Below are 25,247 nucleotides of genomic sequence, written 5' to 3' on the forward strand. Positions count from 1 at the left end.
TGTGCTTCTTGATTTTATTGCTTTGTTACTTTTAATTTTTATTAGTGATTTTAGTTATTGATTTTTATTCACTATTCGAAACTGTTTCTATTATTGAATGATTATTGTCAATGATTTTTATTGTTATTGACTTCTATTATTATTTTAATGGTTTTTGTAATGATTATTATTATTATTTATTACTGTTTCTATTATTGAATGATTATTGTCATCAATTTTTATTGTTATTGACTTTTATTATTGATTTTCTTATTATTTTATTGGGTTTTGTGATTATTGGTTTTTTTATCATTGAATTTTATTATGGACTGTTATTATTGTTGACTTATTACTGATTTTTTTTGTTGTGGTTCTTGATTTTATTGCTTTATTCACTTTAATTTTTATTACTGATCTTAGTTAATGATTTTTATTCTTTATTATAGTTTCTATTCTTGCATGATTATTGTCAACTATTTTTATTATTTACTTTTATTATTGATTTTCTTCTTTTTTTGGGCAATTACTGTTATTATTACTTATTATCATTGAATTTTAGTATGGATTATTATTATTGTTGACTTATTCCTGACTTTTTTGTTGTGATTCTTGATTTTATTGCTTTATCCACTTTAATTTTTGTTAGGGATTTTAGTTAGTGATTTTGATTCATTATTATTTGTTACTGTTTCCATTATGGTCAATTATTTGTATTGTTGTTGCTTTATCCACTTTAATTTTTGTTAGGGATTTTAGTTAGTGATTTTGATTCATTATTATTTGTTACTGTTTCCATTATGGTCAATTATTTTTATTGTTATTGACTTTTATTATTGATTTTATTATTTTATTGGGTTTTTTATTGTTGTTGTTATTACTTTTTATCACTGAATTGTGTTGTGGACTATTATTGTTGTTATTGTTGACTTACTACTGATTTTTTTTGTTGTGGTTCTTTATTGCTTTATTAATTTTGTTTTTTATTAGTGATTTTAGTTATTGACTTTTATTCATTATTATTTGTTACTGTTTCCATTATTGAATGATTACTGTCAATGATTATTGTTATTGACTTTTATCATTGATTTTCTTATTATCATTGATTTTCTTATTATCATTTTGTTGGGTTTTGTAATTACTGTTTGTATTACTTTTAATCATTGAATTTGATTATGGACTATTCTTGTTGATTTGTTACCATTGATTTTTTGGTGCTGTTCTTGATTTTACTGCTTTAACTTTACTTTTTATTAGTGATTTTGAATTGTTGATTTTTATTACTCATTATGTCCTTGGGTCCCTTCCAACCCCTGCCATCCTGTGATTTTATTATTGATTTTTTTTATTGTCATTGATTTTTATTGCTATTGACTTTTATTGATTGTTCTTATGTCATATTTAAAGAGTTATTGATATTACTTTTTATCATTGATTTTTATTATTATGGATTATTGTTATCATTGTTGATTTGTTATTACTGATTTTTGTTGTGGTTCTTGATTTTATTGCTTTATTATTTTTTATTAGTGATTTTAGTTACTGATTTTTATTGATCATTAGTATTTGTTACTGCTTTACTGTTGAATTTTTGTCATCAATGTTTTTTATTTTTATTGAAGTTTATTATTGATTTTCTTATTACTTTAGTTGTTTTTTAATTCATTATTCCTTGTTATCATTGAATTTTATTATTATGGACTACTATTATTGTTGTTATTGTTGACTTAGGGTTTTTTTTTGTTGTGGTCCTTGATTTTATTGCCTTATTTTCATTATTATTAGTTTTAGTCATTGATTTTTATAGTTTATTATTATTTGTTACTCTTTTTATTACTGAATTTTTATTGACAGTGATTTTTAATGTTATTGATTTTTATTGATTTGTTTATTGTGGATTTTTAATTATTGATTGTGATTGATGTTGACTCCTGGTTGATGTTGACTCCTGGTTGATGTTGACTCCTGGTTGATGTTAACTCCTGATGGATGTCGACTCCTGATGGATGTCGACTCCTGATGAATGATGTCGACTCCTGATTTATGATGTCAACTCCTGATTAATACAGCCCTTTAATTATTGATTTTAGTTATGGTTGATTTTAATTCTTATTGATTTCATTGCTCCTGCTGTTCCTCTGTCGTGTAAGCCATGAAGTGCTTCTTCAGGCACCAAGATATGTTGTAGCTGCCTTGAAAGGAGAGTTGTGCTGTGATAACACTGAGTCTTAATCCTGGATGTCTTCCTGCACAGCTTAGAAGGCTAAGAAAGTGAAATAATGCTTATTTGACCACCTTTTAATGCTTATTTGACCACCCTTTAATGATTATTTGAACACCCTTTAATGTGCATTTGAACACCCTTTAATGTGCATTTGAACACTCTTTAGTGTGCATTTGAAAGCTTCTTTGAACATCCATTAATGCTTCTTTGACCATCCTTATCATTTCAGGCATGCTGAATTAGAGAAGGACCTTTCTTCACTCCAGGCTTTCTGAAGTGAGCTGCTGCCTGGGAGGGGCTTTTGTTGGTTTAATGGCTATCTTCTCCTCGTTGACAGGAGTATGCTGTTAACTGTCACGTTATCACCTGGGAGAGAATCCTCAGCCATTTCGATATATTTGCTTTTGGGCATTTCTGGGGCTGGGCGATGAAGGCTTTGCTGATCCGCAGCTATGGGCTGTGCTGGACTATTAGCATCACCTGGGAGCTGACTGAGGTAGGTCACCCATTTCTCTTTCTTGCAAGCAAAGGTAGCAGGCTGGAATGCTTCCTAGGGGAATTGGGGATGTTACTAGAACGATGCCTGGCTGGATCTCAGCACAGATTTACATTTACTGGACAACCAGTGATGTGCCCTTGTGGCCAAGAAGGCCAGTGGCATTCTGGGGTGGATTAGAAGGGTTGTGGTTTGTAGGTTGAGAGAGGTTCTCTTGCCCCTCTACTCCATCCTGGTAAGGATACATCTGGAATATTATATCCAGTTCTGGGCCCATTAGTTCAAGAAGGACCTCAGGGAACTGCTTGAAAGAGTCTAGTGCAGAGCCACAAAAATGCTGAAGGGAACATCTTCCTTATGAGGAGAGCCTGAGGGTGTTGGGGCTTGGAGCTTGGAGCAGAGGAGACTGAGAGGTGACCTCATTCATGGTTATAAAGATGAGAAGAGCAAGTGGCAGGAGCTGGAGCCAGGCTCTGCTGGGTGATGCCAGTGCCAGCACAAGGGACAATGGTGGAAGTTGAGGCGTAGGAAGTTCCATGGATACATGAGGAAGAATTTTTTCCCTGTGAGGGTGCCAAAGCATTGGAACAGGCTGCCCAGAGGGGTTGTGGAGCCTCCCTCTCTGGAGATATTCAGGACCTGCCTGGATGTGTTTCTGTGTGATCTGGTCTAGGTGATCCTGCTCTGGCAGGGGGTTGGACTGGATGAGCTCTGGAGGTCACTTCCAGTCCCTGACAGTCTGTGACTCTGAACAACAGCAAGCTGGGGTTCAGGTACATCAGTTGAGTTGAACAGGAAGGAAATCTGCAGCCTCTTACTTTTTTATCTGCTCTTGTGGGAATCAACACTCCATCTGCTTCAGGTACTGACTAATATTTCCTGATTCACAGCAATGTGGGTTGGAAGGGACCTCCAAAGCTCATCTAGTCCAACCCCCTGCAGTGAGCAGGGACATCCTCCACTAGAGAAGGCTGCTCAGAGCCTTGCTGAGCCTGACCTTGAATATGTCCAGGGATGTGGCCTCAGTCACCTCCCTAGGCAACCTGCTGCAGTGTTCCACCACCCTCATGGTGCAGAACTTCCAATCACATCCAATCAAAATCTGCTCTTCTCTCATTTCAAACCATTGCCCTTTGTCCTATTACTTCAGACCTTTGCAAACAGTCCATCTGAAACCATCCTGTAGGCCCTGTTCAGGTACAGGTTTGCTGTCATGATCCACTTAACCTCAAATACAGCAGTATTGAGCATTCCGTACAGCTGTGCGTGATGCAGTGACACAGGGAGGAAGCATCCCTGAGGAAGGTGTGAGGATCTAGATGGGAGGGCAAGATGCTATTTAGTGGTTTTCTGCCATGCAGCCAGAGCACACAGAATCATAGAACCACAGAATCAGTCAGGGTTGGAAGGGACCACAAGGATCAGCCAGTTCCAAACCCTCTGCCATGCCCAGGGGCACCCTACCCTAGAGCAGGCTGCACACAGCCTCAGCCAGCCTGGCCTCGAACACCTCCCTGGGCAACCCATTCCAGCCTCTCACCACTGTCATGCTGAACAGCTTCCTCCTCACCTCCAGCCTCACTCTTCCCACCTCCAGCTTCATTCCCTCCAGTCCTGCCACTCCCTCACAGCCTCAAAAGTCCCTCCCCAGCTTTTTTTGGAGCCCACTTCAGATCCTGGAAGGCCACAAGAAGGTCACCTGGGAACCTCCTCTGCTCCAGCCTGCATAGCCCCAACTCCTTCAGTCTGTGCTCACAGCAGAGCTGCTGCAGCCTCTGAGCATCCTCCTGGCCCTGCTCTGGACACACTCCAGCATCTTCACATCCTTCTTGTAATGGGGGCTCCAGAGCTGGATGCAGCACTCCAGGTGGGGTCTCAGCAGAGCAGAGCAGAGCAGAGCAGAGCAGAGGGGGAGAATCCCCTCCCTGGCCCTGCTGGCCACACTGCTGCTGCTGCAGCCCAGGCTCTGCTTGCTCTCTGGGCTGCAAGTGCACACTGCTGGCTCCTGTGGAGCTTCTCCTCCAGCAGCACCCCCAAGTCCCTCTCCTCAGGGCTGCTCTCCAGCCACTCACTGCCCAGCCTGCATTGGTGCTTGGCATTGCCCCCACCCAGATGCAGGACCTTGCACTTGGTCTTGTTGAGCCTCCTGAGCTTGGCTTGTGCTCACCTCTGCAGCCTGTCCAGGTCCCTCTGGATGAATCCCTGCCCTCCAGCCTGGCTGCTGCACCACACAGCTTGGTGTGCTCAGCAAACTTGCTGAGGCTGCACTCAGTGCCTCTGTCCATGGCTCCAACACAGCCCTTCATCTGCTCAGCTGCACACCATGGGGCTGCTGTATTTATGTTTACTGACCTAAAAATACGATTTTAATGACTTCTTTGTTTTACTAGACCTGGATCTAAGCTAGTTCACATGCAGTGTAGCACTTTGCCATTTCAAGCCCTATTTTGGATTTAAAAAGAGCCCCCAAAACACTCCAGGTACTTGACTTGATTCATCATCAAGCAACTTAATGAGTGTTGCTTGCACTGCTGGTCCTCATTGTTAGATCTAATGTAAAGATTCAAGCTGGCTGATTAATTGCTACTCTAAATATTTTTATTTGCTTGTCCCACAGAGCTTGGTTAGTAGAGTAGAAGTCATCTAAAATCCTAAACTCTAAAGATCTGTTTCTAAAACAAGGAGTTGGATTTTATTCTTCAATTGGACAATTCAGAGAGGGAAAAAAATCCAATTTTTATCAGCTTTTGGGACAGTGTAGTCAAACCTGTCAGGCTTAAAATTCTAAGTGTAGATCTGAGCAGCTGAATTTAGCCTTTGAAACTAAAGCAGAGTTTTCTGTCAAGCTTGCTGCCTGGAGAATAGATGGCTCATCTGATGGCATTTAGAGCTCAGAAGCACAGATAAGGGCTTAGATTGATAGATCAGCCAGGTTGGGAGAGAGCTCCAAGCTCAGCCAGCCCAACCTAGCACCCAGCCCTGCCCAACCAACCAGACCATGGCACTAAGTGCCCCAGCCAGGCTTGGCTTCAACACCTCCAGCCACGGCCACTCCACCACCTCCCTGGGCAGCCCATTCCAATGCCAATCACTCTCTCTGCCAGCAACTTCCTCCTCACATCCAGCCCAGACCTCCCCTGGCACAGCTTGAGCCTCTGTCCCCTTCTTCTGTTGCCGCTTGCCTGGCAGCAGAGCCCAACCCCACCTGGCTACAGCCTCCCTGCAGGGAGCTGCAGACAGCAATGAGCTCTGCCCTGAGCCTCCTCTTCTGCAGGCTGCACACCTCCAGCTCCCTCAGCCTCTCCTCACAGGGCTGTGCTCCAGGCCCCTCCCCAGCCTTGCTGCCCTTCTCCAAACACCTTCCAGCAGATGCACTCAATGGCAGAGATGGAAACAGCTCTTTTGTTGGTCCTCTTTATAGTAATGCTTAAGGTGCACTTCCATGCCAGTGACTCCACCACCTCCCTGGGCAGCCCATTCCAATGCCAATCACTCTCTCTGACAACAACTTCCTCCTCACATCCAGCCTAGACCTGCCCTGGCACAATTTGAGACTCTAGCCCCTCGTTCTCTTGCTTTTTTGTGCACATTCTGTGTGTCACCTTTGAGAGACCAAGAGCTTTGTGATATCCTCCTGTAGTCCCAGCAGGAAACAGAGGGCTGGAAAACTCTGATGTTTAGTGTGGGTCTATCCAAGGTGTTCTGAGGTGAATGGAAAGATGCCCATCAAATGTTAGTGGTGGTTGTTCACATCTGAAAGTACAACATGGGAGAAAAAGCTGGTGGGGTTTTTTTTTAATGTGTGCTTAAAAAAACTACTGAATTCTGTGTTGTTCCTCACCCAGAATCTTTTTGCTGTATTCTGTAGCTCTTCTTCATGCACCTTCTGCCTAACTTTGCTGAGTGCTGGTGGGATCAAGTCATTTTGGACATCCTGCTTTGTAACGGGGGTGGCATCTGGTTGGGCATGGTAGTTTGTCGTTTCTTGGAGATGAGGACCTATCACTGGGCAAGCTTCAAGTAGGTCTAAATTAAAGCTTGATAAACAATGTGTTTGCTGTTGTGATGTGGGGGGAAAAAGAAACCTTTCTCCTTTGCCTCTGTAGAACGCACTTGGTGTAGAAAGAGCCTGCAATCTACACGTGCTGAAGAGTTCATTCAGGGAGTTATTATCACTTATTTATTAAGGCAGTTTATTTTTAATGCTCAAAATCCATCTTGTAGCACTGCCCTTGGACAAGCAGATATCTGTTAAGGCCACTTTGTGCTTAGAATTACACTTTGCAATCTGAAGCTCCAAGCATCGGTGCCAAATGAAAGTTACAAAGTATTGAAGCTATTTGCATTTTGAGTTGCTTTGCTTTTTTTTTGCTCTTTTCACAAGTCAGAACTTCAATTTGTGATTGTTTTCTCATTATACAAACCAGATTTGGGTTCACCTTGGTGAGGCATCAGAGTAGCAACTGTCAGCTTCTAGATTTGGGCTCACCTTGGTGGGGCATCAGAGTGGCAACTGTCAGCACGAGTTGTGGTTGGTACTTGTGCTGTGAATTGCCTTACTCCATGGTCACCCTCTCAAAGAAGTAAGAGTAACTGCCAAATAAAGCAGTGTTTGCTGCATGAAAGGCCCACAGCTTGTGGCCTCATGTCAGTTTCTAGCTGTCTAGGCTATGCTTTTTGCCCCTCTCCTGCCTTCTGTGCCAGCTGGTGGCAAGCATGGTTGTCAGCACCTTGCCAATGGTATAGATGAACCAGGATCAATGACAAGGAGAGAAACTGAGCTCAAATCTTCACTTCCAGAGTTGTACCCTGCATGAATATCTGTCCTCTGCATTCTTTTCTTCCTCACAAGGTTAATTGCTCTGAGAGACATCCAAGCTTTGGTCTCATCAGTTCAATAACTTTCTTGTGTTTCAGTTTGGTAGGAATAGTGAGCACTGCAGAGCTGATGTTTTGAGAGGGTTCACTGAGAGTTTAAACAGCAGATTATCTGTGGCAGGACTCTTCTGTCCTGTCTCTGGGGGATAATTTTTCCTCCTATTTTTTTCAATGAATGAGGAGATTTTTTTTTTCCTTCCTTTTTTTTTCCCCACATGAAGAGGAGCTGCATAAAATAAGAAGTTTTTTGCTTGTGCCCTTTTGTTTTCTTTTTCTTTTCTTCATTGAACAGATGCAGATGTTAAAGACCAGGAGGTCTTCCCCACCTAAGATCCCCCTAGCCTAAAAGAACACAGGTATCAGAAATGCTAACAGGATGAAAACTGACTTCCAACCCTTCTAGTCTTCCTTCAGAGGAGGAAACTGAGGTTTTCTAAGACTCCCTGTCCTTTGGGTGCTGTTGCTCACCCAAATTCATGTCATCAAAAGGAAGAATCAGAGACACACCTCTCAGCTGAACCTCCATTCACATCTCCTTCCGAAAGGGAATTTCAGAGCCTTTTGGCTTTTCACTGTACTACCACATCCCAGGGGGATGTCAGCACAGCAGGGATGATGTGTGCCAAAGGGCAGTATCTTCAAACCTGTGTGAGCCAGCCCCTCGTACAGTGAATGAGCAATGAACCTGACCAACGTTTGAGGGGTAACTGTCAGTGAGCAGTGGCAGCAGGAACCTTTGGGATTATTCCAAGGGTGGGGTGCAGAATCACAACCCTTTTTGGTTTTCCTGCCTGGAGAGAATGCTTTGTGTATTATTTGTAGTTAGTTGAAATCTTGTGTCAGAATGCACCCTGACTGGAGTGGTTCATAGATGAGATGTCTTCATTGCCCCTTGCCTTGCACATAGGTTTGTCTGAGGATCTCAGGGAAAACATCAGTAACATTCTCAGAGCTTTTTTGTTATTATTCCTCAGCATATTCCTTGTATTTACTCCAACCATTATCTCTCTTTTTTTCTCCCTAGGGATATTCACACAACCACAGGGAAAATCAAAAGAGCTGTCTTACAGTTCACCCCAGCCAGCTGGACCTACGTCCGCTGGTTTGACCCTAAGTCTTCATTTCAAAGAGTGGCTGGAGTCTACCTTTTCATGATCATTTGGCAGGTAAGACAGAATCCCTCTGAAATCAAAGCTGCCATCTGCTCAGTTACAGCTTGGCTTGTTTGCTAGGAGATACTCTAGTGCAGTGTGTGGCTGTCATGGAATCAGAGAACCAAGCAGGTTGGAAGACAGCTCCAAGCTCAGCCAGCCCAACCTAGCGCCCAGCCCTGCCCAACCAACGAGACCATGGCACTAAGTGCCCCAGCCAGGCTTGGCTTCAACATCTCCAGCCACATCCACTCCACCACCTCCCTGGGCAGCCCATTCCAATGCCAATCACTCTCTCTGCCAACAAATTCCTCCTCACATCCATCCTAGACCTGCCCTGGCACAACTTGAGGCTGTGTCCCCTCCTTCTGTTGCTGGCTGCCTGGCAGCAGAGCCCAACCCCACCTGGCTACAGCCTCCCTGCAGGCAGCTGCAGGCAGCAATGAGCTCTGCCCTGAGCCTCCTCTGCTGCAGGCTGCACACCCCCAGCTCCCTCAGCCTCTCCTCACAGGGCTGTGCTCCAGGCCCCTCCCCAGCCTTGCTGCCCTTCTCCAAACACCTTCCAGCACCTCAACATCCTTCTTGAATTGAGGAGCCCAGACCTGGACACAGCACTCCAGGGGTGGCCTGAGCAGTGCTGAGCACAGGGGCACAAGAACCTCCCTTGTCCTGCTGCCCACACTGCTCCTGAGCCAGCCCAGGATGCCATTGGCTCTGCTGCCCACCTGGGCACTTCTGCCTCCTCTTCAGCTCCTCTCTGCCACCGCCCCCAGCTCCCTCTCTGCCTGGCTGCTCTCAGCCACTCTGGCCCCAGCCTGTAGTGCTGCGTGGGGTTGTTGTGGCCAAAGTGCACAACTCTGCCCTTGGCCTTGTTCAGTCTCATCCCATTGAAGAAACCCTCTGCAGTATGAATTAGTTCCTGGGTTTCTGGAAAGAGAGCAAATCCTTTCATGCCAAAGGGATAATCATTTTTTGACTTGCCCATCCCTTGCTTACCCTAGAGCAGGAACCTCAGATTTTCTGAAGTCTTCACTCTAAGCAGCAGGGCTGTAGTGCAGCACCACAAAACTTCATTTCCATGGTTTAGTTTCTGGATTAATCTTAGCACATTTTCTGGAGTAAGTCATAGAGTCACAGAATCAGTCAGGGTTGGAAGGGAGCACAAGGAGCAGCCAGTGCCAGCCCCCCTGCCATGCCCAGGGACACCCTACCCTAGAGCAGGCTGCACACAGCCTCAGCCAGCCTGGCCTCAAACACCTCCAGCCATGGGGCATCAACCACCTCCCTGGGCAACCCATTCCAACCTCTCAGCACTCTGATGGTGCAGTTAGATCACTGTTAACTAACTTCCTTCTTTCTTTTTTTTTCTAGCTGACTGAGTTGAACACATTCTTTTTGAAACATATCTTTGTCTTCCAAGCAAGCCACCCTTTAAGCTGGGGGAGAATTCTCTTCATAGGAATCATTACAGCACCCACTGTAAGGTAATTTTGTTTCCATGGTGTTTTTTTTTTCTATTCACTCAGTTTAAAACAGCTTCAGTGTTAGGCACCCAAGGCTTGCCTAGGGTTTGTTAATGTTTGTTCCTTCTGAGAAATGTCTGCCTTTAGCCACCAGGCAAAACATTTATCACTTCTCAATAGTGTTGGTTCTTTGGGCAAGTAAATAAAAGAAGTGAAATGCATATAACCCATCTGTGTTTGCTTAGGGATGCAGGAGCAGTCTGTATAGCATCTCCCAGTCGTGTGGGTTAGCTGCCTGTGTTACCCTTGAGGAGTGCATGTGAAGGTCTCCAAGCTGATGAGTCGTGCTCACCAAAGTGTAGCTGAGGAAAAGCAGAGCTGTTGCTTCTGCTGGCTGAGCTCTTTCTTCTGTTCACCTACAGGAAATAATGACAGGTTAGAAGAGAAGAGGGAGCACTGCCATGTTCTGAGCACCATAGGTGGAGTGTTAACAGATGTGCTGAAACATTAACCTGCTTCTAGCCAGGCACGCTTGGGAATAGGCTGCTCAAGGAAGTCGTAGCAACCTCCCTGGGGATCTTCAAGACCAGGTTGAATGAGGCCTTACCTAAGAGACATCCCTGCCTCAGAGGGCAGCCCCCAGAGGATCACTGAGGTCCTTTCCAACCTAAGCCATTCTATGACTATATGACAATAGCAGGCAGAGGTCTACTTATGTTATTATTATTGCTGTTATTATTAGAATCACAGAATCAGTCAAGGCTGGAAGGGAGCACAAGGAGCAGCCACTTCCAACCTCCCTGCCATGCCCAGGGACACCCTACCCTAGAGCAGGCTGCACACAGCCTCAGCCAGCCTGGCCTCAAACACCTCCAGCCATGGGGCCTCAACCCCCTCCCTGGGCAACCCATTGCAGCCTCTCACCACTCTCCTGCTCAACAACTTCCTCCTCACCTCCAGCCTCACTCTCCCCACCTCCACCTTTGCTCCATTCCCCCGAGTCCTGGCACTCCCTGACAGCCTGAGAAGTCTAGCTGCAGCTGTGTGTTCCTGCTGAGTGCAGGTGGTTGAGGATCCCTTCCAACCCAGTGCATTCTGTGAATTCTGTAAGCCTGAAAGCCAGGTTGGATGAGGCCTTGAGCAAGCTGGGCTAGTGGAATGTGTCCCTGCTCATGACAGGGGGGTTGGAACTGGATGAGCTTTAAGGTCCCTTCCAACCCAAACCATTCTATGAAGTCCAGTGAAACAAACCACTGTTATTAACTCCTCCTGTCTTCAGAGAAGAGAGGAAACAGCACTGTGAGCAGTGGTTCCCAACTCCCTCAGCCTGCCCTGTTAGCTTGCAAGTGTTTTTATGGCACTTGTCAGCTGGTGAAAATCTTCATTCTTAAACAGGCCTTGTTAATAACACTTGCTAGTGAACATCAGAGACAGGAAATGAGCAAAGGAACTGTGCTTCCCCTTTAGAATTCCCCTTTCTAAGGTCTTAAAACTTGAGAGCATACAGGGCAGAGCAGAGCGATCCCCAGGCTGTTTTCAGGACTGTGAGATATCCTGCTCTGCTCTGGAGAGGGAAATGTGCCTGTGCTCAGAGTACTTTTGGCCACAACAACCCCAAGCAGCGCTATAGGCTGGGGCCAGAGTGGCTGGAGAGCATCCAGGAGGAAAGGGACCTGGGGGTACTGATAGATAGTAAGCTGAAGATGAGGCAGCAGTGTGCCCAGGTGGCCAAGAGAGCCAATGGCATCCTGGCCTGCATCAGGAGCAGTGTGGCCAGTAGGACAAGGGAGGTTATTCTGCCCCTGCACTCAGCACTGGTCAGGCCACAGCTTGAGTGCTGTGTCCAGTTCTGGGCCCCTCAATTCAAGAGAGATGTTGAGGTGCTGGAAGGTGTCCAGAGAAGGGCAAAAAAGCTGGTGAGGGGCCTGGAGCACAAATCCTATGAGGAGAGGCTGAGGGAGCTGGGCCTGTTTAGCCTGGAGAAGAGGAGGCTCAGAGGTGATCTTATTACTGTCTACAACTACCTGAGGGGGCATTGTAGCCAGGTGGGGGGTGGCCTCTTCTCCCAGGCAACCAGCAACAGAACAAGAGGACACAGTCTCAAGTTGTGCCAGGGCAGGTCTAGGCTGGATGTTAGGAAGAAGTTCTTCACAGAGAGAGTGATTGGCATTGGAATGGGCTGCCCAGGGAGGTGGTGGAGGCACCGTCCCTGGGGGTCTTCAAGAAAAGCCTGGATGAGGCACTTAGTGCCATGGTCTGGTTGACTGGATAGGGCTGGGTGCTAGGTTGGCCTGGATGATCTTGGAGGTCTCTTCCAACCTGGTTGATTCTATGATTCTATGATTCTCTACTTGGGGTGTGAGATAGTCATTGTCAGTCTGTTTCAGTATTCAAACCACACCTCAAGGAACTATGACTGTTAAGAAATGTAAGCTAAACTGAAGGGGAGGGGGTAATTGGGGGGGTCTCACATTCTTTGGGAGCTGTCACACTCTGCTTACAACCATTTGAGCTTCGGTGGAGAGGCAGGAGACAAACACAGGGCTTTGTTAGCTTACTAGTTTGGTTACTTTCCCAGTCTTTGCTCTCAGGGTTGTTTTTCTGTGTTTTTTCCAGCTACCCAATCTGTGGGATACTATATCCTGCTGGAACTGAAGCCATCTGGGAGCCATCCAGTGTGTTTGCATGGGATTTTAACCCTCAGTACTTGCTTTGCAGGAGAGATGCAGTTGTAACATAAACTTGTTTGCTTCATGTAAACACTTTGGAGACTTTCAGCTTGACTGAAGAGTTTTCTTGTTTCTCTTCTCAGGCAATACTATGCATACCTCACAGATACACAGTGCAAGAGGGTGGGAACTCAGTGCTGGGTCTTTGGGTAAGTGTTCTTGCTGCAGTCTTGGAGCACTTGGACAAGTGTGAAGTGCAAGTCCAGTGCAGGAGCAGGCTTTGCATGAAGCCAGTCCTTGCCTGCTGTTATTTTTGATGTAAAGAACAGTGTGGAGAGCTTTGCCTTTTGCCAGTCCTTGCCTGCTCTTGTTTCTGCTATAAAGAACAGCGTGGAGAGCTCTGCCTTTTGCCAGTCCTTGCCTGCTCTTGTTTTTGGTGTAAAGAACAGTGTGGAGAGCTCTGCCTTTTGCCAGTCCTTGCCTGCTCTTGTTTTTGGTGTAAAGAACAGTGTGGAGAGCTTTGCCTTTTGCCAGTCCTTGCCTGCTCTTGTTTTTGGTGTAAAGAACAGTGTGGAGAGCTTTGCCTTTTGCCAGTCCTTGCCTGCTGTTGTTTCTGCTATAAAGAACAATGTGGAGAGCTTTGCCTTTTGCCAGTCCTTGCCTGCTCTTGTTTTTGGTGTAAAGAACAGTGTGGAGAGCTTTGCCTTTTGCCAGTCCTTGCCTGCTCTTGTTTTTGGTGTAAAGAACAGTGTGGAGAGCTTTGCCTTTTGCCAGTCCTTGCCTGCTGTTGTTTCTGCTATAAAGAACAGCGTGGAGAGCTCTGCCTTTTGCCAGTCCTTGCCTGCTTTTGTTTTTGGTGTAAAGAACAGTGTGGAGAGCTTTGCCTTTTGCCAGTCCTTGCCTGCTCTTGTTTCTGCTATAAAGAACAGTGTAGAGAGCTCTGCCTTTTGCCAGTCCTTGCCTGCTCTTGTTTCTGGTATAAAGAACAGTGTGGAGAGCTTTGCCTTTTGCCAGTCCTTGCCTGCTGTTGTTTCTGCTATAAAGAACAGTGTGGAGAGCTTTGCCTTTTGCCAGTCCTTGCCTGCTCTTGTTTCTGCTATAAAGAACAGTGTGGAGATCTTTGCCTTTTGCCAGTCCTTGCCTGCTGTTGTTTCTGCTATAAAGAACAATGTGGAGAGCTTTGCCTTTTGCCAGTCCTTGCCTGCTCTTGTTTTTGGTGTAAAGAACAGTGTGGAGAGCTTTGCCTTTTGCCAGTCCTTGCCTGCTCTTGTTTTTGCTATAAAGAACAGTGTGGAGAGCTCTGCCTTTTAGCAGTTCTTTTATTTTGATTGTAAGTTCATGAGAGACACTGGCACAGGTTGCCCGGGGAGGTTGTGTGTGGATGCCCCCTCCCTGCAAGTGTTCAAGGCCAGGTTGGATGTGGCCTTGAGCAATGTGAGCTAGTGAGGGGTGCCCCTGCCCATAGCAGGGGGGCTGGAACTGGCTGAGCTTTAAGGTCCCTTCCAACCCAAACCATTCTATGAAACAAACTGTTACCAACTACTTCTGACTTCAAAGAAGAGAGGAAATAACATTGTGAACAGTGGTTCACAACTCCCTCAGCCTGTCCTCATAACAGAGCTGCTCCAGCACTTGAATCATCTTTGTGGCCTCCTCTGTACTCACTCCAGCAGCTCTGTGTCTTTCTTCTGCTGGGGGCAGCAGAACTGGAGGCAGCGCTGGGGGTGAGATCTCAGCAGAGCAGAGCCAAGGGGCAGAATCCCCTCTCCTGCCCTGCTGCCCACACTGCTGTGGCTGCAGCCAGCACACAGCTGCCTGCTGGGCTGCATGAGGGCACTGCTGGCTGCTGAGGAGCTGCTCAACACTCAGCACCCCCAGGTCTCTTTCTGCAGAGCTGCTCTCAACCCTCTCTGCACCCAGCCTGGACCTGCACCTGAGGTTGGCCTGACCCAGACACAGCCTTACGCTGTGTGACTTGATGAACCCCAAGCACTTCAGTGTCATGCAAATGGTATCAGACTGAGGCTGAAGGTGTAAATGGAAAATCTCTGCCAGTAGCACATGCCCCTGTTTGTTCTCTGGCCCAGCAGAGGCTCATGGAGTTGGGAACTGCTGGTTCATCACTCTCTGTCTGCTGCTTATGCAGAAGAAAGGCGTAGAAGGAAAACTAAATTCCCAAAGAATGGCAGTCAGTGGTGGTTCTGGACCCCTCAGCTCAATAAGGAGCTCAGGGAACTGCTTGAAGGAGTCCAGGACAGAGCCACAACAGTGCTGAAGGGAGTGGAACATCTTCATTATGCGGAGAGCCTGAGGGAGCTGGGGCTTGGGGCTTGGAGAGGAGGAGACTGAGAGGTGACCTCATTCATGGTTATAAAGATGTGCAGGTGAGTGGCAGGAGGCTGGAGCCAGGCTCTGCTGGGTGATGCCAGTGCCAGGACAAGGGGCAGTGGTGGAAGCTGAGGGATAGGAAGATCTATGGAAACATGAGGAATATTTTTTTCCCTGTGAGGGTTCCAGAGCCCTGGCACAGGCTGCCCAGGGGGGTTGTGGAGTCTCCCTCTCTGCAGATACTCAAAGCCTACCTGGATGTGTTCCTGTGTGATCTGGTCTGGGTGATCCTGCTCTGGCAGGGGGGTTGGACTGGCTGAGCTTTGGAGGTTCCTTCCAGCCCCTGCCATTCTGTGATTCTGTGGTGCTGGAGAGGGAGTGGAGCTGGCAGCCTGGGGCCTGGGTTGTGAACATGTAGTTTAAATTCATAGTGTTTGTAACCAACCCCCTCCCTCTTTTCATTCACCTGCAGGGTTATTGCTTTCCTTGAAGCTATTGTGTGCATAAAGTTTGGACAGGATCTTTTTTCCAAGACACAGATACTCTATGTGGTATTCTGGCTTCTCTGTGTGGTAAGTGAGATTTCCCATGGCAAAAAGCACCTAAATAGCTTCCTCTCTGGAGCACTGGCAGCAGAGGATCATTGTGTGTGTGGGGAAATCCAGAGCTTTGTGCACATCCTAGGAGAGGCACATTCTGGGTTGCTTAGAAGAGACTGAAATAACTTCTTTTCTTACTTCTTGACATAGCAGAAGGTTGCCACTTAGCCAGTGCTTAGCAAACAGTAACTAGGGTGCTTCATGAGAGAATGTCAGTTCAACTGAGGCTAACTTTGGTGCTTGCTGGCTGAAAGGCACAGGAGTTAATGCACAGCATTAATAAGCAGTGCTCAAGTTTTACAGCTACACAAACAACCCTGCTTTAGCAGGCAAATCCTTCTCCCTTAGCCTTGCAACTTTCTGCACTTCAGTGAGATCACTGCAAATGCAACCTGAAATGGTACTTATGGAGCAGTAAGTGGATATTCATCTTGTCAGGTTTGGAACTCCTGTGCCAGACACAGTGAAAAATAAGGCACTTGTTAATGGGCTGACAGTAAATGCTTCTCCGTTCTAGTTGAGGGCACAGGTGTTAGAGAGTCAGAATTTATTCTCTTACTTTATGCAGTGATTTGATTCCTAGAACTTCAATAGCACCTTGAGTGCTGTGCCCAGTTGTGGGCTCCTCCATTGCAGAGAGATGTTGAGGTGCTGGAAGGTGTTTGGAGGAGGGCAGCAAGGCTGGGGAGGGGCCTGGAGCAGAGCCCTGTGAGGAGAGGCTGAGGGAGCTGGGGGTGTGCAGCCTGCAGGGCAGAGCTCGTTGCTGCCTGCAACTGCCTGCAGGGAGGCTGTAGCCAGGTGGGGTTGGGCTCTGCTGCCAGGCAAGCAGCACCAGAAGAAGGGGACACAGCCTCAAGCTGTGCCAGGGCAGGTCTAGGCTGGATGTGAGGAGGAAGTTGTTGGCAGAGAGAGTGATTGGCATTGGAATGGGCTGCCCAGGGAGGTGGTGGAGTCACCATGACTGGAGGTGTTCAAGAGGAGCTTGGATGAGGCACTTAGTGCCATGGTCTGGTTGGTTGGGCAGGGCTGGGTGCTAGGTTGGGCTGGCTGAGCTTGGAGCTCTCTTCCAACCTGCTTGGTTCTATGATTCTGAGGAGTATCCATTTTTCTCCCAGACTGGTTGCTTCTGATATTATATCTTCAAGTGCCTGGCAACTGTTTCTGTCTGAGGACAAAAATCTTACTGACAGCGTCCTGCATGTATGGAGGTGATCTGTGTGTATCCTCTTGCTCCCGTGGGCTCTGCATACCCCATGGTGGCAAAACCTTTGTGTGGCACTTGGAGTTGAAGCAGGAGTCTCACTCATCCTGACCAAAGATGTGGAGAACCAGAGCATGGCAGTCTCTGAATGCAGAATCTCCAGGGATGCTGAGACTTTAAACCAGCAAGGAACTGCAAAAAGGCTTTCCAGATTAATTTCCTTCCTCTTCTTTCCCCCTCTTTAGGCCTTTACAACTTTCCTGTGTTTGTATGGGATGGTGTGGTATGCAGAATACTATGGCCACCGAGAGAAGGTACTGGCTTTGCTTTACACCAGAGCTAAAACTGCACTGCTCTTAGACATTAGAATTCTTGACCAGAGCCGCTGCCAATGGGGAGCGAGGGGAGGGTGGTCCAGAGCCTAAGTGAAGTCAGTGGAAAGAACTCCTGAATTCAGCAGGCCTTGGACAGATCCCAAATTACAGGGTGGTTTGTAAAGAATGCTGTCCTCTTAGTTCCTCAGAAGGGGGCTGTAACTTCAGCAGGGCATTCGGGGCTGAGTGGTTAGCTGATGTTCCTCTCCTCCAGGTGGGATGCCAGGCGAATACTAAGAGTGCTTGGTTACGCAACAGGAGGCAGGTTCTGAGTTCTCCTTGTGTCTGGGTTGCACTCTCTAAGCAGCAGTGTTCTAAGTGCTGGCTTGTGTGTTTTCTGAGGGCTGCTGACTGCAAAGAGGAGAGGTGCTGCTCACAAGAAGCAGTGTCCCAGTGACCTGTGTCCTTCTTGCTTTTGCAGACCTTATCGGAAAGTGAGGACAGCCCATACAGCCCAGATGCTTCCTGGCTTCATTCTAAGTTCAGCAGAGGTACTGACCCTTTTGCACCTATATCCTTGAAGTGGTAGCTTTGAAGGCTCAGCACTAGGAAATGAGGCTTGAGAACCTCACCTTGGACACAATTAGACTTAAGCATCTCTGCAGGGGATATCCAGATAAACCATCTGCAGAGCTCTTTGGTTTTGTTGCCTTTCTCCCTCTCACTCTGGGAAATGTATTTATCTTTTTAATGCAGACACTGAAGTTTTCTGTCTTTTTGTTTTCTAGGCCATTCTTGTAGATGTGGGACACTAAACCTTCCATATAACTCTCATGGACAGGTTTTGTCTCTGCACATTGCATGTTTGATTTGAAACATACGAGTGTGAGCTGTGCTTGTTAAACAACAGTCCCAGAGCTTATGTTCTTACTGACACTTGCCTGGGCAATGCAGTGCTGATGGTCATAAAGGGCTCTCTCTGTCCTAAGCAGAGGCAGCTTCCTTCTCTGACCTCTTTTTCCAGAGGACAGTTCAGTTACTTGCCCTCTCCAGTCACTCTTCAGTGTGGTCTTGTTGAGCAGGTGTCAAGATTCACGCTCGGAAAGTTCTCCCTGTCAGAAATTCCACTCCAGGTGTCTGTATCATTAAAAATAGTCCTTGCTTATCATACATGCTTGAACAGCACCTGCAGCTGACCTTCTCTGTATTCTATACATTGCTTTTCTGAATGCTGATATTATTTTAGTCACAGTTTTTAGTGGATTTTTATAGTTTTGGGAGGAAAAACTGCTTGGACTCAAAAATGTTGTTGTTTCCCCCCCCCCCATTTTTATGTGCTGGAGAGATCTGGCCAAGCAAATCTTTCTGTGGCATCATTAAGTACATGCTTCATCCTTTCCCATGGTTTCCTCTTCAATTTCTGTTTCAGTCCCTTTGCTTTTGTTTTGGGTCTGAAAGATTAAAACCAAGAAGTGAGCTCCTCCAACGATCTGTGAGCTCACTTCCATAGCACTTCAGTTATGATGGTTCTACCTGCCACTAATAAAAACGTGGGGGCAGCTAATTATTGATGTCATTTAAAAGGGATGGTGCTGCACTGTTAGATTCTCCTTGTTTAGAGGAAGAGCTTTACAGGTTTAGTAAGAGCTGGTTGAGTGGTTGTTTTGTAAGGGAAATAGACCACTAGATGGAGTAAAAGTATTGACCGCTTTGTGCTCTCCTCAAATGATCTGTGCTGCAAACATGAGAGCTCCAGCAGCTCTTGCTGTCTTTTGGGGCAGAGCTTGACAATGTCAAATATATATATCTTGTGTCCAAAAACTACTCATTTCTCAGCAGGTGCTGACAGCACTCCTCCAAAACATTCAGTCAACAGTGAAAGCCACTCATCCAGGAGGAGGAATCGACACTCCAAGTCAAAAGTCACCAATGGGATCGGCAAGAAATAAGAATGTCTCTGAAGATACCTTACAGTGTGACCAGAAAGTCAGACCTGGTTCTGAATTTCCAGGTGGAAGATTAATTTTTTAAATTAAAAGATTAAAAAAAAAAAAAAAAAGAAAGAAAAGAAAGAAAAAAAAAAAGGCAGTGGTATGGAAGAAAAGGAGGAGCAGGATGGAGCAACTCGTGTCGTGCAAATCGCCGCCTGCCGACGCGTCACGGAAGGGCTCCGGTTGGAAGGGACCTCAGAGATCATCGACTCCAACCTCCCCTGCCATGGGCAGGGACACCTCTCAACTAGACTTGGCTGCCCAAGGCCTCACCCGACCTGGCCTTGAATACTCCCAGAGAGGAGACAGCCACAATATCCCTGGGCAGCCTATTCCAGAGTCTCACCACCCTCACGCTGAAGAACTTCTTCCTCAGCTCCAGTCTAATCCTGCTCTCTCTCTGCCTCAAACCATCCCTTTCTTGTCCTGTCCTTAGACACCCTTAGGAAATGTCCCTTTGCAGCCTTCCTATAGGCTGCCTTCAGGTACTGGAGGGCAGTTGCCATCCACTGATGTAAATCTGATTTCTTCAGCACGTGGCACCAAAAGCTAATGAAGAGCATGCTGGAAAGAAAACCCATTTTGCTGTAGCAGGGACACCCTCTTCTGTGCCTGGGTGCTGCAAGTGCATTTTGAGTACCTTAGCTGAGGATTCAAACACAAAAGTTAGCAAACTGATAATCAGTTGGCATGGTTGGTTGGATTTGATTTGATTTACTGTGTTGTTTTCTGGAACAAGCCAACAATCCTTTGACTAAAAGCAGCTCTGCCCTTCTTCCTCAGTCTCACAACTCAACTTTTCTATACAACAGTTAGTAAACATTCAGGATTTCCACACCGTTTCCAGCTGGTTGCTTTTATGTGGAGGCTCCTTAGCCCTGATGACAGGGCTTTACCAGCAAAGAAATGAGGCCAGGATTTACACCTTCACAGGCTGCACTGGGTTGAGAGTTGGGGTTGTTCATCCTGGAGAAGAAGAGATTTAGGGGAGACCTCAGCATCGTGTGCCAGTACGCAAAGGGTGGCGACCGTGAGGAAGGAGACTCCCTTTTTACAAGGAGTCCCATGGAGAAGACAAGAGGTAATGGGGACAAGTTATTGCTGGAGAGAGTCCCACTGGAATCCAGAAGGACATTTTTCCACCATGAGAACAGGTAGAGATTGGAAGCATCTCCCAGGAGAGGTGGTGGATTCCCCTTCACTGGGCAGTTTTGGGGCTCAGCTGGGCAGGGTGCTGGGCCAGCTCGTTTCAGCCATGCTATTACCTAAGAAGGTTGGCCCAGATGATCCTTGGAGTCCCTTCCAACCTGCTGCTCTGTGATTCTGTGAAAGGGACCCTAAAAGGGCATCTTGGCCATCCACCTGCAACACCTCCAACTAGAGCAGGCTGCACAGGGACACATCCAGTCTGATCCTGTATGTCTTAAGCCATGGAGCCTCAGCCACAGCCCTGGGCAGCCTGTGCCAGGATTTCACCACTCTCACTGTGCAGAACTTCCTCTTGATGTCCAACCTAACTCTGCCCTACTCCAGTTTAAACCATTGCCCTTCTCCTATCCCCACAGGCCCTTCTGAACTGTCCCTCCCCAGCCTGCCTGCAGGTCCCCTTCAGAGACTGAAATGCAGCTCTAAGGTCTTTCTGGAACCTTCTCTTCTCCAGGCTGAGCAGCCCCTGTTCTTTCAACCCTTCACAGAGGGCTGCAGCCCTCTGATCATCTTGGTGGCCCTTCTCTGGATCCACTCCAGCAGTTTGGTGATGTTCTTCTGCTGAGGGTACCAGAAGTGGAGAACCTCCCAGATGAGGACAGGCTGTAAGTGTTGGGGCTGTTCCTCCTGGGAAGGAGAATGCTCCAGGGCGACCTTAGAGCAGCCTTCCACTGCCTGAAGGAGGCTACAGGAAGGCTGGGATTTGAAATTGATCTCTGAGCATGGTTCTTTTGTTCTGGATTGTCCCTCTGCTTGGTTCTTACACACTGACTGTTTAAGTTGGTTTTAAATACTGCTAAACCCCTTGAAAGCTGCTGCATGGCAGAGGGCCATGCCTCCTGCCCTCTGAGAGCAGTGGCATTTAGTTGGTTTTCCTCCTTCACTGCACTATGTTCTGCACCTTCAGGTGCAAATAGGTGATCTTTTCAGTTGTGTTACATTGGCTGCCATGTTCCTTCCTCCTAATGTGCCTTTCCCTCAGCTGGAAGCGGAGGTCCCAGTGTGTCCAGCCTCCTGGCAGACACTGCTTTGAAGGCTCTGATCCCCTAGAAAGCCTGGTGCTGAGGCAGTTTTCTTGCTGAAGCTGAGTTGCTGGTTACTGTCATGACCAGAGTTATTTGTGGAGGCTTGCTGTAGCTGTTGGTGTCTGGGGGGCAGCATAGTGTTACTGTAAGACAGAGTTTTGGGGTGGCATTGAATGGGCTGGGTTGGAAGGCATCTCCAAAGGTCATATAGTGCAGCCACCCTGCAGTCAGCAGGGACATCCTCCACTAGATCAGGTTGCTCAGAGCCTTGTCAAGCCTGACCTTGAGTATCTGCAGGGATGGATCCTCAGCTACCTCCCTGGGCAACCTGCTGCAGTGTTGCAGCGCTCTCATGGTGCAGAACTTGTTCCTAACATCCAATCTAAATCTGCTCTGCTCTCATTTCAAACCATTGCCCTCGTCCTATCACTTTGCAAGCAGGCCCTCTGCAACCTTCTGGCAGCCTCCATCAGGTTCCAGCAGGCTGCTACTAAGTTTGCCTGGAGCCTTCTCTTCTCCAGGCTGAACACCCCCAGCTCCTTCAGCCTGTCCTTCTAGCAGAGCTACTGCACCCCCCTCATCATCTTCGTGGCCCTCCTCTGGACCTGCTCCATCAGGTCCATGTGCTTCCTGTGTTGAGGGCTGCAGAGCTGGACACATCCTATCCTATCATGCAGTCAGATGCCTTAGAGCAAAGTCTCTCTTTCTTGCAGGTTTTTGTTGTGGTGGTTTCTGGTTTGCTTTGTTGGAATTTTCTGTTGTTGGGGGGTGCTAAGTTCATTCATTTTGCCATCTAGCAAAGCAGGTAGTTCTTCAGCAGTGAAGGGGATGATTAAGTCAAGAGGTGAACAATCTAGAGCAACCTGTTCCTGTATTAGATTATCAGATCACAGAATGTCAGGGGCTGGAAGGGACCTCAAAAGCTCATCCAGTCCAAACCCCCCCTGCCAGAGCAGGGCCACCTAGACCAGATGACATTGTGCCAATGACATTTTGGGGTTCCTGGGGTTCAGAGGGGTGGATAGCTTAAGTGGGGATAAGTAGCACCCTTTAGACACTTGGTCTCCATAAGAAAATGGGATTTCCTTTTGCCTTTGAGTAATGCTACTGTGGTTTGCCACAGGCTAAGCGCTAGAAAAGCGGCAGCAGAGCCTGCCTACAAGTGTATGATACTGTAAATAGAAACAGGTGTCTCCTCTCCACCCTTAATTCCTCTGTGCCACAGCTGATCAATATTTTCAGTCCACCCAAGTGTTGCTGCTGAGCCTCTCATAGGCTCTTCCTTTCCCACCTCCCTTCGTAGTCAGTGTACAGCTTGGGAAGTGATGCCGCGGGAGCTGCTCTGTCGTCATTGCTCCAGTGACATTCAGTGCTACCTGAGGAACAAAAATGCTAGGAGGGCTTTCAGGCTTTCCTGCAGCTGGGTGGGGTTCATTCATACTCCCAACAGTCCCATGGTTTTGCCTCCTTGTTTGTGATGTGCTACTTCTTGAATGTACCTGTAGATTTCTTTGGATGCTGAGGCTTTGTGGCTGTTTGATTTCCTCGCTGGGTAACTCGGTCTGGCTAAGGCTGGTGGTTGGCAGCATGCATTTCCTCTTGACTCAATACCAAAGCAAGAGATTGGAAGTCTGATGGGTTAGATGCTTCCAGTCCTGTGGTTTTCACAAGTGAGAGCCTGTTTTGTACTTGCCAGCTGCATGCACACCTTGCCCAGGGGGGATAAGCACCCCTGTAAATGCAGGCCTGGTGCTCACACTGCTGGGCTGCACCCTAAGCACATGGCAGTGGAAATACCAAGTGCTGGCTTGGTGGCAGCTGCCTTCTGGCTACTGCTGCAGCAGCTGAGCCTTGAAGCACTCCTGTTTGGCAACACCTGCACAAGTATGGCCCAGGAAGGCTCTAAGGCTTTGTGTTTGGTTGCGAGTTGCTCTGGGGAGGCTTTAGGTTTGTGGGTTTGGTTTTAGTTCTTTCTTCTTCTTGCTTTTCCTTTCCTTTTTTTCCCCCCTTTATTTTCTTTCCCTGCCCACCCCTTGTTTTCTTTTCCTTTTTTCCCCCTTTTCTTTTTATCCCCTCCTTTCCTTTCTCTTTCCGACCCCCTCCTTTCCTTTCTCTTCCCCCCCCCTCCTTTCTCTTTCCTTTCTCTTTCCTCCCCTCCTCTTTTCCCTTTTCCCCCCTCCTTTCCCTTTCCTCCCCTCCTTTCCCTTTCCCCCCCCTCCTTTCCCTTTTCCCCCCCCTCCTTTCCCTTTTCCCCCCCTACTTTCCCTTTTCCCCCCCCTTTCCCTTTTCCCCCCTCCTTTCCCTTTTCCCCCCCTCCTTTCCCTTTTCCCCCCCTCCTATCCCTTCCCCCCCCTCCTTTCCCTTCCCCCCCCTCCTTTCCCTTCCCCCCCCTCCTTTCCCTTCCCCCCCTCCTTTCCCTTTCCCCCCCCTCCTTTCCCTTTCCCCCCCCTCCTTCCCTTTCCCCCCCCGCCTTTCCCTTTTCCCCCCTCCTTTCTCTTGCCCCCTCCTCCTTTCCCTTGCCCCCTCCTCCTTTCCCTTGCCCCCTCCTCCTTTCCCTTGCCCCCTCCTCCTTTGCCCCCCTCCTTTCCCTTTCCTTTTCCCTGATTTCAAAGAGGACTGCCTAGGGAGAAGGGAAACTTCAGCAAGCTACTCGAGTGCCGCATGGAAGGTGGCACTTTGCATGCCCTGGCAGCTGCCATCTGGAATTCTGATGTGCTCTCACAAGTGCTCCACTGCCTGACAAGCGTCTCCTCAGCCCATCACTCTGGGCATCAGCTTTGCCCTGGTGGGCCTTGGCAAGGTGCTTTTGATCCCTGCTGTAAAAGTGGTGGTCTCAAGGGTACCGTTTGCTGCTCCCTTGCTGAGTTCTGGGGGTGCATAACACATCGCACAGCTCCCAGCTGCAAGGAGCCCCACTGCTGGAGCAGGCATTTCTGGCCTGGATGCACTGTCCTGCCTCTACCTGCTTGTTCTCTCACAGCTTCAGTCCTGCTTTCCAGCTTCTGCTGTTATTTCTTTCTCTGTCCTCTAGTGACCTCCCCTGCTGCTATGGAGAGACCTAAACTGGCCCTCCGGAGGCTGCCCATCGCCGGTGGCAGTCGTTGAAGGGAGCCTAATTTAGGGCAGCATGATGTGAGCAGAGGGAGTGGCAACAACTCCAAGGAGTGGATTAAAGAAAAGGGAAAGTTTGACAACGCAGGTCCAGAGTGAACCAGAGCAAGCCTTGAGCCCTGGAGTCCAGTATTAAACTTGCTGCATCTGATGAAGGCTTGGGAGTGTGATTTCAACCTGGACTTTTGCTGCTCTTCCATGATGACCATAACTGGGTGCTCCAGCTGTTAAAGCCTGGATGGTTTGTCACTTGGTTAGCACAAGAGGATGCAGCTGTGACCATGTGTTGGGTAGTTCTGGAGCAGAGTTGCTCAGTGTTGGTTGCAAAGTCCTGTGTTGTGCAGTGACTCAGTAAATCACTGTGCGTCACCAGTGTGTGTGTTGGTCTGGCCTTGAGCTGCACAGGAGATGGTTGGATGCTGCCTTGAGGAGCTGCAGATTTCATTCTCTCTCATCACCTGCAGCACCCACTGAGGTGCAGCTGTCTTCATCATTTAGGAACAGCAGATCTGATCATCTCAGCAGTGGTTGTCAAACCTTCTGAGCCTTGTGGTCATTGTTCTTTGGGGATTTGCTTTGCTGCTGGATGGGAGAGCTGAGTTGCAAGGATGATCT

General features: G+C 47.6%; 1 protein-coding gene across 3 annotated transcripts in view; it reads left to right on the forward strand.

Moving 5' to 3' along the window:
- The window catches only part of PTDSS1 (phosphatidylserine synthase 1), a 43,781-nt gene extending 18,777 nt beyond the window's left edge, over positions 1 to 25,004 (forward strand). Inside the window, exons 5-14 of one of the 3 annotated variants that reach the window (XR_010304888.1) lie at positions 2,538 to 2,696; positions 6,565 to 6,716; positions 8,599 to 8,740; positions 10,097 to 10,209; positions 13,001 to 13,066; positions 15,658 to 15,757; positions 17,231 to 17,299; positions 17,781 to 17,850; positions 19,136 to 20,444; positions 24,553 to 25,004. Coding sequence is in view for 2 of the 3 variants with exons in the window: in XM_064154724.1 (XP_064010794.1) it covers positions 2,538 to 2,696; positions 6,565 to 6,716; positions 8,599 to 8,740; positions 10,097 to 10,209; positions 13,001 to 13,066; positions 15,658 to 15,757; positions 17,231 to 17,299; positions 17,781 to 17,850; positions 19,136 to 19,248 (984 nt within the window). In the remaining variant the exon portion in view is untranslated. Of the gene's footprint in view, positions 1 to 2,537; positions 2,697 to 6,564; positions 6,717 to 8,598; positions 8,741 to 10,096; positions 10,210 to 13,000; positions 13,067 to 15,657; positions 15,758 to 17,230; positions 17,300 to 17,780; positions 17,851 to 19,135; positions 23,044 to 24,552 lie in introns of those variants that run through there. The other 2 variants (XM_064154724.1, XM_064154726.1) reach the window with 2 other exon arrangements.
- Positions 25,005 to 25,247: the final 243 nt, after the last annotated feature.

The sequence above is a fragment of the Pogoniulus pusillus genome, chromosome 14 (genome assembly GCF_015220805.1).
Source record: "Pogoniulus pusillus isolate bPogPus1 chromosome 14, bPogPus1.pri, whole genome shotgun sequence".
Classification (NCBI taxonomy): domain Eukaryota; kingdom Metazoa; phylum Chordata; class Aves; order Piciformes; family Lybiidae; genus Pogoniulus; species Pogoniulus pusillus.